General features: G+C 41.6%; 1 protein-coding gene across 2 annotated transcripts in view; it reads right to left on the reverse strand.

The window, feature by feature from the left end:
• LOC139413241 (protein TASOR-like) overlaps positions 1-12,389 on the reverse strand; it is a 28,193-nt gene extending 15,804 nt beyond the window's left edge. For both annotated transcript variants that reach the window (XM_071160381.1, XM_071160380.1), the window contains exons 1-9: positions 12,031-12,389; positions 10,072-10,217; positions 9,880-9,972; positions 9,721-9,793; positions 9,388-9,479; positions 9,172-9,306; positions 8,830-8,960; positions 8,718-8,743; positions 8,431-8,536 (exon numbers count right to left, since the gene is read on the reverse strand). In XM_071160381.1, coding sequence (XP_071016482.1) covers positions 8,431-8,536; positions 8,718-8,743; positions 8,830-8,960; positions 9,172-9,306; positions 9,388-9,479; positions 9,721-9,793; positions 9,880-9,972; positions 10,072-10,217; positions 12,031-12,256 — 1,028 coding nt within the window. In that variant the 5' untranslated portion in view covers positions 12,257-12,389. The remainder of the gene's footprint in view (positions 1-8,430; positions 8,537-8,717; positions 8,744-8,829; positions 8,961-9,171; positions 9,307-9,387; positions 9,480-9,720; positions 9,794-9,879; positions 9,973-10,071; positions 10,218-12,030) is intronic.
• Positions 12,390-13,097: the final 708 nt, after the last annotated feature.

The following is a 13,097-nucleotide window of genomic DNA, read 5'->3' on the forward strand; positions in this document are numbered from 1 at the left end:
GGGAACCACTGTCTTAGAAAAATATAAACTATTGGGAACTAAGACTTAAAAATGACTTGTTGGTACAAGATGGAGAGAAAGTTGGAACATAACTAATTCAATTAATTAAAGAAAATGTATGCTTAATCCAGTATAAACAAAGGTATCGGATTTAGAGACAAAATTGACTAAATTCTACAGCACAACGGAAGAGTCATGTCTTAAGTGTAAAACTAGCAATGATTCAATAGTCCATGCTTTCTGGGAACGCTATAAAGTCCAAAAGTTGTGTGTGTAGGGCTGACCCCATTTAGTCGACTGATCTATTGTTTGGTCGATAGGCTGTTGGTCGACCGATGTTTCCTTTAGTCGAGCAGTCACAATATTATTTTTCAAGGTGCATCCGTCTGATTTGACGGAAGACTAATCCAGTGGTTCCCACTTGAGAAGATTCATGAGACCATAGGCTTCCTGGTAAAATCCACACAAGGAGGTACTTCAGAGCAAAATTCAGTTGATGCCACGGTAACTAAAAAAGGTTGGGAACCACTGGACTAATCTTTTGCAGAAGCCATGGGGATGGCACAGTCCATCACTCTGACATGTTATACTGAAATGATATATGCTTGTGTTATGCAAAAATAATGGTGAAACACTAAAAGAAAAATCTAATATTATAACAAACGTGCTTTCTCCCGCGTTCGATACGGTCACTGTCCGCAGTTCTCAAACAATCTTCAGTGGGCTGTAGAAATGGCACCTTTCCCTATGTTGCTATGTGCATAATAGCTCAATTAACCAGCATATTGGGATGGAGAACAATGCGGCGGAGGTAGCACCAGAGACGAGGAAACAGCCCTTGCCTTTTCCTAGTTGTCCAAGAAAATTGAGGAGAGAGGAAACCAACTTAACTAGGTCTATAATCAATAGCCTAACTGTTAAAATGTGCCTGGCTTTATAAATCATCCATTTATATATCTACAGAAATAAGACAGCTCTTGCTTCTGTTGCCTGTTTGAGTGTTTGTTTAATAGCCTACGGATTCCGTGAGCACCAAGCCTCATGCAACAGCAAAATGTCAGATAAAGCAATTTCAAAGGTTCGGCTGCCTTTATTCTTTGCTATGGTCTAATAAAGGCTTTATAACAACAACAAAAAGTTAGATCAGTGGTATTGCTCATTTATTTATTGCTGTTTACACTGTTCCAAACAGGCAGAACAATTATATTGTAATCTAACAGCGCCGGTTTGCCACACATAATATGCATGCAGAGCTTGCTCTTTTACCCTCCTTTTTCTTGATCTCCTTCTTATTACAACTATTATGATCATCATTATAGTAATAACTCATGTCTATCATTAGTAGGCTTTGTATAGTTTCCTTGTATAAGCACCATCGAGAGCTGTAGGACTAAGAGTGCAGTGCGTCCTGTTCAGTCTTAATACCGGAACAAACTTAGGCCTATATTTCAATATACAAGATACTGTATCAATCATTAATTAGTTCATGCAATTACACAGCACACGAGACTATCATGCTTTGAAATGCAATCAAGCATTTTAGTTATATGGCGCACGTCGTCTCACTCTACTCCCTACTCCAGCGAAAGGCTATTCCCTCAACCCTCTTTACGTGAAACATGTAAGCATCGCATGCATGTGACTAATAGGACCAATCCCTCAATCTAAACACTATACCCCATAATGACAAAGCAAAAACAAGTTTTTACATAAGTATTCAGACCATTGACTCAGTACTTTGTTGAAGCACTTTTGGCAGCGATTACAGCCTCAAGTTTTCTTGCATTATGACACTACAAGCTTGGCACACCTGTATTTGGGGAGCTTCCCCTATTCTTCTCTACAGATCCTCTCAATCTCGGTCAGGTTGGATGAGGAGTGTTGATGCACAGCTATTTTCAGGTCTCTCCAGAGATGCTCAATCGGGTCCAAGTCCGGGCTCTGGCTGGGCCACTCAAGGACATTCAGAGACTTGTGCTGAAGCCACTCCTGCGTTTCCTTGGCTATGTGCTTAGGGTCATAGTCCTGTTAGAAGGTGAACCTTTGCCCCAGTCTGAGGTCCTGAGCGCTCTGGAGCAAGTTTTCATCAAGGACCTCTGTACTTCGCTCTGTTTATCTTTCCCTCGATCCTGACTGGTCTCCCAGTCCCTGCCACTGAAAAACAACCCCACAGCATGATGCTGCCACCACCATCCTTCACCGTAGGGATGGTGCCCGGCTTCCTCCAGACGTGACGCTTGGAATTCAGGCCAAAGAGTTATTTATTGGTTTCATCAGACCAGAGAATCGTGTTTCTCAATGTCTGACAGTCTTTTAGGTGCCTTTTGGCAAACTCCAAGCGGGCTGTCATGTGCCTTTTACTGAGGAGTGGCTTCTGTCTGGTCACTCCACTTTCAAGACCTGGTTGGTGGAGTACTGCAGAGATGGTTGTCCATCTGGAAGGTTCTACCATCTACACAGAGGAACTCTGGAGCTCTGTCATAGTGACCATCGGGTTCTTGGTCACCTCCCTGACCAAGGCCATTCTCCCCCAATTGCTCAGTTTGGCTCTAGGAAGAGTCTTGGTGGTTCCAAACTTCTTCTATTTAAGAATGGTGGAGGCCACTGTGTTCTTGGGACCTTCGATGCTGCAGAAATGTTTTGGTGTCCCTTCTCCAGATCTGTGCCTCGACACAATCCGGTCTCGGAGCTCTATGGATAATTCCTTTGACCTCTTGGCTTGTTTTTTTCTCTGACATGCACTGTCAACTGTGGGACCTTATATAGACAGGTGTGTGCCTTTCCAAATTATGTCCAATCAATTGAATTTACCACAGGTGGATGCCAATCAAGTTGTAGAAACATCAAGGATGATAAATGGAAACAGGATGCCCCTGAGTGTAAAGGTTTTCTTGGTGAGAAGGAGAGTCGGACCAAAATGCAGCGTGTCGATTGCGATTCATGTTTAATGAAAAAACACACTAAACACAAACACTTTCAAAACAATAAACGTAACGAAAACCGAAACAGCCTATACTTGTGTAAACTAACACAGAACGAGGACATCAGGACTCTAAGGACAATCACCCACGACAAACTCAAAGAATATGGCTGCCTAAATATGGTTCCCAATCAGAGACAACGATAAACACCTGCCTCTGATTGAGAACCACTTCAGACAGCCATAGACTTAGCTAGAACACCCCACTAGCTACAATCCCCATACATACACACCACATACAAAAACCCATGCCACACCCTGGCCTGACCCAATACATGAAGAAAAACACAAAATACTTAGACCAGGGGCCTGTTGCACAAAAGTAGAATTAAGACATCCGGGATAAATGACTCAGCTGAGCTCAATGAAGCCAAAACATGTGCGTCCAGGCTTAATTGGTTGCACAAAGACCAAGCCAGGATGAGCAGACACGGATTCATTAAGCCAGGTGAAACCAATCCTGGATAGGTGCGCGCTCACGGCTCACTCAAATAGACCCCGCCACAGATCACAGATTAACTGATTTACCATGGCAACTAGAGCCGCGTACTTTTCCCCGTCGGAAGCACAAATCCTCATGGAGGCATACGAGGAGGTAAAAGATATAATTAAGAAGAAAGGCAACACCGCCACAGTGATAAAGCAAAGAGAAAAAGCGTGGCAAAGTATTGCAGACCGCCTGAATGCGTAAGTAGTGCACAATTACACACTCACCGCTCCGCTGAAACATCACAATTACAATTCAAATATTTAATTCACATCTCCAAAAATGCAGTTGTACTGTAATTATGAAACGGTTAATTTTTTTTATTGAAATGCACTGCAGATATGAGTGAAATTGTGTAAAGTAACTCCATCACACTGTATAAAGCTATGATAAAATTTTTGATATTTTTACTGAAAACAAGACAAAAATACCAAGTAATTTTTTGCAGTGTGACTCCATTAAGTGTGTGTGTGTGTGTGTGTGTGTGTGTGTGTGTGTAGATTAAACATGAACGGGCCAAAACGGACATGGCAGCAGGTCAAAATCAAATACAAGAACATTCTGCAGAATGGTATGGTCCCTGACTAATATTTAACAAAGCACAAGCATATATTGTACCCAGAAGGTGCCTGCTCACACATTGTCTGTACTGTTTTAGCAGTGAAAAAGAATACCCACAGACAAGGCACGGGTGGTGGGTCACCAAAGGCTGACCTTACCCCAGCAGAGGACATGGCCTTGGAGCTAAATAAAGGCAGGCCCGTCTTAGAGGGGATCCCTGGGGGGAAAGAGACGAGCATAGGTTCCTCCCAAGATGCCACCCGCTTCATTCAAGGTATGTCCTTCCATCTCTACATGGGATACAACCACATTCATATTGAATCAATTTGGACTGTCTGACTTTGGTTTACCTATTGCCTTGCAGTGTCTGGCAGCACTGTGTTCCTGTTAGAGCCACCAGCACAAGCACCAGACGATGCTGATCCAGTGAGTACTCCATCAAAGGCATACTGTAGGCCTGGCATGTCTTGTCTACTAGCTTCAATATGAATCCGATTAAATGTGATAGGGTGAAGGCCCCAGTGCAGCAGCAACAGCACATGATGGAGACGATGATGAGGAGGAGACCATCTCTCTGGATTCCAGAAGGCATGAGGTATCATGTTAAGACTGTGAAAGTACTATTTACTCTACAATGGTGAGGAGTCCTCATCAAAATCAAAAAATCTAATTTCTTTTACAGGACCCAGATGCTATACAGTGGGAAAACCAGCCTGGCAACATAGTGCGTATTAATAAAAGGACACCACATCCTGCCAAATTCCAGCTGCGCTAATTGTATTGTGTTCACAGAGCTCACAAGCTATCAGAAAGTTGTATGGCAACCACCTCCGGTGCCAAATAGAACTGGCAGACATAGACATTCAGTACAAGAAGAAAAAGATGGAAAATCTTGCACTGGAGTTCGAAATAAAAAAGAGGACAATTAGGAAACTGGACCTTGAAATAAAAAAACTTGAGAGGGAGGTGAGATATGCCTTCAATGTACACTGTATGCTAACTGTAACACAAATGTATTAATCATTATTTTTCTTTCCTCCCCCAGCTCCAAGAAGATGACACAGCTCAAAATAAAAATTAGGTATATTCTCGTAAAGTCAAGTGAGCCATGACATATGAGCTCTTATTGTGAGCACACAGGACGGTGGCATCTTTCTAAGGTTTTTTTTATTTTCCCAGCAATCAGTACAACCAAGTCATCGTTATAAGGCATCGCCCTCTTTTGCCCACCCCCCCCAGCACCAGGTGTGGCCACTAGCCTATATGAAGGCCCAAAATTGTGTGTTCCTTTCTGCTCTGACAATGGCATGCCCATTCGTGCGAGATGTGGTGGATGAAGAAGCACTTGTGCTGAGGAGAGCCTTCAGGTGAGAAAGGGTCTTCAGGGACCGGTTGGACCCACTGGCCTTCCCTGATGACCATCTATATGAAAGATACAGGTTTTCTGCAGATGGCATCAGGTATCTATGCAGACTACTGGGTCCCAGGATTAAGCACCGCACTGCACGGAGCCATGCACTGAGTGTGGAGCAAATGGTTTGTGTGGCCTTGCGCTTTTTTGCTAGTGGAGCCTTCCTGTACTCAGTGGGGGATGCAGAACAGCTGAACAAGGCCACAATTTGCCGCACAATAAGGAGTGTGTGTCTGGCTATCAAAGCATTAGCAGATGTCTTCATCTCCTTCCCTGGCCACAGAAGACTCTGTGACATCAAAGAGGAGTTCTATAGGATTGCAGGTAAGAGGATCTACAAATTACAGGACAACTGTTAACACATAGTAGGATACTCATTACTTTGTGTGACAGGTTTCCCCAATGTCATTGGTGCAGTGGACTGCACACACATAAGGATAAAAGCCCCCTCAGGTGCCCATGAGGCCGATTTTGTGAATAGGAAATCCTTTCACAGCATTAATGTTCAGGTGAACATAACTTTTTGATATTGTCCATTGACGAACACTCTGCATTGCCAGTGATGTGCATTGATTGGTGTAATATTCCTCATCTTATGATTTCAGATGGTCTGCAATGCTGACTGTGTGATCAGCAATGTTGTGGCAAAATGGCCTGGCTCAGTCCATGACTCCAGAATCTTTCGGGCCTCTGAAATCTATCAGTGCCTATCACAAGGTAAGCCACACAACCCCTATTTATAACCATCATGGCTGTGTCAAGAATATCACTGTGTTTATGAGGTAGTAATGATGAGATTTTGTGTTGACAGGTGAATTCTCTGGTGTGTTGCTGGGAGACAGGGGGTATGGCTGCCAGCCTTTTCTCCTGACACCTTTCACAGACCCCCAGGAAGCACAGCAGGCCTACAACCATGCCCATGCCAGGACCAGGGCCAGAGTTGAAATGACCTTTGGCCTCCTGAAGGCACGCTTTCACTGCCTTCACAAATTAAGGGTCAGCCCTGTTAGGGCATGTGATATTACTGTGGCTTGTGCTGTCCTTCACAATGTGGCCTGCCTGAGGAAGGAGAGGGCCCCCAGAGTGCCACCAGCCATGGACTGGGACAATCCGGCAATCTTCCCTGATGACGACAGTGGTCGGCTGCTGAGGGACCAATATGTGTTGAATTATTTTAGTTAGTATGTGTGCTTTCAATTTTGGTTAAATATGTCCTGCGGTGGCAGAGGAATTTGGTTTTTTTTGGGTTCGTTTTTTGACGAATTTGGCCTCTTATGATGTTTGTGCGGTATACTGTGTGTAATACAAGGCTGCAGGGAGGCTACTGCATCCATTCATTTGTCTGTTCAGTTGATGTGTATGGATTTGTCCTGCATTTATTTTAGTGTGCAGACATGCAGGGTGTGTTATACACATTCAAAGGTCTGTATATGTATCATTTTGTATAATATGCTTAGATTCTGTGCTTTCCATCTTGTAGAGTCACTGTGACTTCAGTTTTGAAAGGAGCTGATGGTTTACCTGCTTTGTTTTGTCCTTATTCAATAAAGGAACATAATGTTACACATTGTGTTTTTATATTCATATGGAATGTGTATTTGTTTATATGACAGAGTACTAGGGCCACACTGAAGAAAAAGGATAAAGTCATAAATTTATGAGGCTGGTTCTTTCTGCAGAAAAGCTACATATTGTTTTTACAGTTTTGATACTTATGACAATGTGATACTTAATATTCTGGCACATCAGCATGTCTTTGTTTATGAAACCATACTGAAGTACAATTTCACGAAATGCCCCACATCTGTCATTTTAACAACTGTCCTCCTTTAAAACAACTGGTTACAATATTATGACTTGTGTTTTTTTCCCCTCTGTGGCCCTAATATTCTAGCATTTTATATATAGCCTTATAGTCTATGGGAAACTGTAAATTATCTAATGATAGCAACATCATCTAAAAATCATTTTTTATCCAAAATCATTGAAATTAATGATCACAAACGTTTAAATAACAGTGGGTCTAGTTATATGTGATAACAATGTATAGTGAGCAGTGAAATAACTATTGGTTTCCATTTGTGGTGACTGCTGACTGACATTAGGGATGAGATTAAATAGATCCTGGAATTTAGCCTGGTCTGGAGCAGGCTAGCTCCACAGAATAAATCTCCATGGTAATTTATACCATAACATATCCTCCTGCCCCCTATCCATCTTTAGTGCAACCGGATTACGGATCAATTGAGCCAGGATCACCAAGATATCCTGGCTTAATCCCTTATCCTAGTTTTGTGCAACAGGCCCCTGGGCGTGACACTGAGCTCGATTTTGAGTCTCATAGCAAAGGGTTTGAATACTTATGTTTTTTTAATGTTTAATACATTTGCTAACATTTCTTAAACCTGTTTTCGCTTTGTCATTATGGGGTATTGTGTGTAGATTGAGGAAAAGTAATCATTTAATGCATTTTAGAATAAGGTTGTAACATAACAACATTTGGAAAAAGGGAAGGGGTCTGAATACTTTCCAAATGCAATGTGCAATGTAAACATATTTTTAATCCGTCTGTCTGCATATTTCAAGACATGGCATATGGGGGTGTAGTGAGATACCCAATGGGCTGGATGATTATCTTCTCATCACTGATCTTTAAAAAGGTTATTTTAAAACTTGGAAATTAATTAATCTGCCATCATTAAATCAATGGAAAAATCAAATGGTTTCTTATTGAAATAGCAAGGGCAACAAAGAAAAACAAATTGGTACAATTTAAGGCCATGTGGCAAACAATAACATAAGCAATAGGGATGGAAATGTGAGCATGAGGGTCTGGGCAGAGGCGATGTAGTTGTTGTTTGTGTGCGTCTGTAAATTGTTGTTTGTATGTTTTTGGTGTCGGTGATTTTTTATTTATTTTTTTAACAATAAAAATAATAGTGACTTCATTATCAAGTCGACATTGATATGTAAAAAGGTCACATGACTCACAGTTTGAAAGGCAGGAAGGGGGGAGAGAAGGAGCAGAAGGAGACCTGGGACACTACTCTACCCTCATTCACAAGCTCTCCACTCCACACTGTGTATTTACTCCTGCCTGTAGACACAGACAAGGGCATGACAGTCAAAAACATCCATCAGTAGATAACATGAACACCATGAGAGTACTTACCTGGTACGTTGCTCTGAATGACAGCATCTGCTTAATGATTAAAATGTAAATTACACATGGTAATAATATCATAATCCTACTTCCACATAACAAATTATGACATTACCTTTACTTCCTGTTTGGCTGTTTGACCTGTTAGAGAACATAAACAAAATAATTTTGTGGATTGGTTGACATTTCTACATCAACACTCATACATAATTGACATAGACCTGTACCTTAGGGGAGCCATGGGCTTGGCTTGTAACGGAGCATCTTTGCCTTTGAACTGGAAAGAGACCACTGCATAGGGGCACACATGCCTCGGCCGAGCCTTCAGCTCATCAAAGTCATACTCATAGAAGTATTGCTGTCAAATCAAATCAAATTTTATTTCATCACATACACCCACACCCTGTGGCCAGAATGAGACGTACAGTAAATACAAGAAACCTCTACGCCACACGTGCATTTTAGTTTGATTTTCCCTCTTAATATTTACAAATATTGCCGGTATAATAATCGATTATAATCCAAATGAGAGACCTATCCTCTACATGCAATGTAGTTAGTACCAGTACCTGAGTGAGCTCATAGGCTCTATAGGAGGTGAGAGATGTGACTATGCTGGCATTCTTCGATAAATGGCTGTCAAACTTGAGTGTGGGATCCAAAAGGTTCTTAGACATGTTATCATAGATGCTCTTTACTTTACCCTGTTGGAGAGAGAGATTTGCTTGTTTACTTTCATTCATATTCTGACCACTTTTTTACGAAAAACAACAAGGTTTTCTTACCTTGATAACCTTGAATATGATGATCTCTCCCATGACTCCAGGGTTAAAAGGATTGATCTGCAGTAAGTCTGAGTATTTAGACAAATAAACACCTGGAAGATACAACGGAAACATTTCAGTCTTATTCCTCCTCATAACCATTTTTTACTTGAGCTGGGAATTGCCAGGGACCTTTCAATATGATATCACAACACTTAGGTATAATCCTCACTTCAGCTTAGATCTCCCTATATACACATACAAACAATAACTACACCAAAGATAAACTAGCATCTGCCAACACTTCAACACTCAGGTTTAAATAGCCCACTATGGCTCGGATGATGACCTTACCCTTAGCTGGATTTCCCAGAGCGGTGATCCAGCTGTGCCCCACAAGAAGTCCATTCTCACAGATCCATGGTAGCTATAACCAGGCGTGTAACAGTATTATTACACGTAATATGTACATTCAATACACATATAAACGTGGCGATACTATAGGTCCTTCACCTTGATGGAGTCAGCAGTCAGGAAACAGTGGGTCTCCTCCAGCTCCTTCTCTGTCCTCCCATCCAGCTTCAGCTCCCTCCTTTTCTCTACAAACTGTCAATCAAACAACGATCAAAAAGATTAACCATCAGCGCTGCTGCGGATGAGTGGCATTTTTGTGTCACGAAAATGTCACCCTAAAGCATTGCTTACATTCTTCTCCAGCAGTTCGTTGTGGACGATTCTTAGCTTGGTGTACGTGAACGTCCCGTTGGAGCTGGCTTCTATGCGGCTGGAAGACAGAATAGTCAAGATGTCCTCAAACTCCCTGGACTCTGAGGACACATACTGGAACAACGCTACAGGGACAGAGACGAGAGACAGTCAGGTCGGTCAGTTCAGTTCTTTCCCAAATCCCAATCTATATTGACCCACACACAAAAACAAACTTGGTAAGCCATCACGCAACACAAAGAACACCCCCTCCGTGTTAGCAAGTCAGTGTTTTTTCAACCATTTCTCTCTCTCCCAGAAATGCAACTACAGATGCTAGGCTTATATAAAGCTACATTGGCCAAAATAACAGGAAAATATGACTGGGTGCCATTTCTGACGAGACATTGTGAAGTCTACTTTTACAGAAGTGAGAAAAACCACACTCTCAAAAGTGACTCAAATAACAGGAAGCCTGTCTCAATGTGGTAACATCTTCCACTGTGCACCACAATGTATGATGTGCTGGGATGCAGGCCTTACACAAATTAAACCACATTATGAAATGTAGTATCATCTGTGTTGGTTGACATGAATAACACTTCCTCTACAATATTCATAGATCCATCAAGAACATTTTGGCAGTGCACTCATTTACGACATTGGGGCTCATGACATGGACACATCTGCATAAATTGTGTCCTGTAGAACAAAGTTTGTGGGGAAGGATATGCAACAGCAATCATGGAGAGTGGTAGCTCCCTGATTTGTCTATCGTTCTGGTGGTTGGCGATGGAAAAATAATAATAATAATAATAATAAATACCACAATATATAATATACAACATATGAAAAACTGCTAACAGGAAGTTAATCCAGAGATTCTTACCTTTGTCTCGATTCGGCAGTCTCGTCCAAATCATTATGGCATTTATAGTTCTTTATGATATACCTTCGCTTTACATTAGCATTTCATATTATTATTATTTTTTTTTTTATTGGGGGGGGGGGGGGGTAAATACAGGCAAATATATTGAATAAAATCACCTTGTCCTAGAGAGATTAACACTGTTATCAACCTGCAGAAACAGTGTGCAAGATGTAGCTAGCCGACAGTAGTGTGCTGATCTACCAGCATATCACATTTTACACAATATTTCTGTTTATCTACATACACTTCTAAAGTTTATTGTACACAATGCTCACCACCACTCTACATTCCAATGGCTATATAACTACCTACCTGGCCAAGTAAACCATGTTTCCCTTCCAGGTGCAATAAAAGCAGGTGACCTAACTAAGCAGCGAAAAACATGCTAAATAGTCTACCTGAACAGTGACCCTGGTCAAAATTAATGATCTGATAGCTGAAACACTGTTTACAAGTAAGTAATATATATAGCTATTGGAATGTAAAATATATAGCCATTGGAATGTAAAATATATAGCCATTGGAATGTAAAATATTTATTTTATTTAACCTTTAACTAGGCAATTCAGTTAAAAACGAATTTTCTATTTACAATAACGGCCTACCGGGGAACAGTGGGTTAATTGCCTTGCTCAGTGGCAGAACGACAGATTTTGACCCCTGTCAACACTCTAACCACTAGGCTACCTACCGCTCCAAAGTAACGTTAGCTTCCAGACAACTTTCGCAGTAACAGTAGCACCAAAAACATCAGCTGGCATATTAACGTTTAAATTATTTATTTTATTTAACCAGGCAAATCAGTTAAGAACAAAGTCTTATTTACAATGACGGTCTACCACGGCCAAACCCTATCCCGGACGACGCTGGGCCAATTGTGTGCCACCCTATGGGACTGATACAGCCTGGAATCGAACCAGGGTCTGTTGTGACGCCTCTAGCACTGAGATGCAGTGCCCTGGACCACTGCGCCACTCGGGAGCCAACTGTTACAGCTAATTTAAATTATTTAGCCATTGAGAAAGTACCTATCTTTTCTTTGTTCTTTCTCGGTATCTGAAAGTGTAAGTGGTCCCCCGCTTTTGGAATATATTGCGTCGAAGTTCCACTTCTCGGTCTCGTCTCCGTACCATCAGCTTGCTCGGAAGAATGCTCGCCATCTTCAGTTGGTGTAGTCTCGGAGGGTAACGTTGTGTAATATTTCACTGAGCTGCATTTCGATGCAGGGATGTTGTCACCACTGTGGCTCTCCATCTGAGATAAACAATTTGTCAACAAACGTAACCAAAACGTAGCTATATTTATTTGTAAATCGGCGGAGTGTTGGTTTCCTGTACACTCTGAGCGCAGACACTCAAAAATATATCCGCCGTTCTTTTTCACTGACGTACGTATTCGACGCTTGGATTCTCAATCGAGGGCTGCGTTTCAAACTCTTAAAATAGTTACCCTCTCCCCTCAAATTAAGTGGACACTTCTGACGTGTTGACACTTGCAGGACGAGGGAATAATTAATTCATTTTAAACGGTCCGCTAATGCGGTCCGCTAATCCGGAAAGTTGTCACTCGTTCATCCCACGGTTGTGTTTTGAGTCATCATGAAACTGTTGTGTGCCTCATATGGCTACAGTCAATTATGATTGCATTTCATATCTTGGCTTGAAGACAACGCATCCGCAGACATCGAATGTTAGCCATCCTACCATATCAGGTAAATCGAAAAAAAGTTATGTGCGCAAGTTAACGTTTCCAAAAGCTTACCAAACAGAAACATCATTACTTTTATGATACGTATTTGAGCCGTCATGATCATTAGTAGCACCATTTCTAACTTATTTCTATTCGTTTTTATATACACTTCTATGTTGACTTCGCCATATTAATGTTGGTTTTAAATTGACGGACGTTTCTTAGTACAATTGTCACGAATTGAAATATGGGGCGTTTCAGAGCCGGAGTGAACATAATTGTACACTCGCAAACTGGATCAAAGCGAGGGCTAAGAGACGTACGTTGCCAATTTCCCTTGCTTAGCTAATTATTTGGACCAACGACAAAGTTACCCGCGGGGATTCGCATAATGGCACAAAGGGAG

Source organism: Oncorhynchus clarkii, chromosome 7 (assembly GCF_045791955.1).
Source record: "Oncorhynchus clarkii lewisi isolate Uvic-CL-2024 chromosome 7, UVic_Ocla_1.0, whole genome shotgun sequence".
In the NCBI taxonomy this organism is placed as follows: Eukaryota; Metazoa; Chordata; class Actinopteri; order Salmoniformes; family Salmonidae; genus Oncorhynchus; species Oncorhynchus clarkii.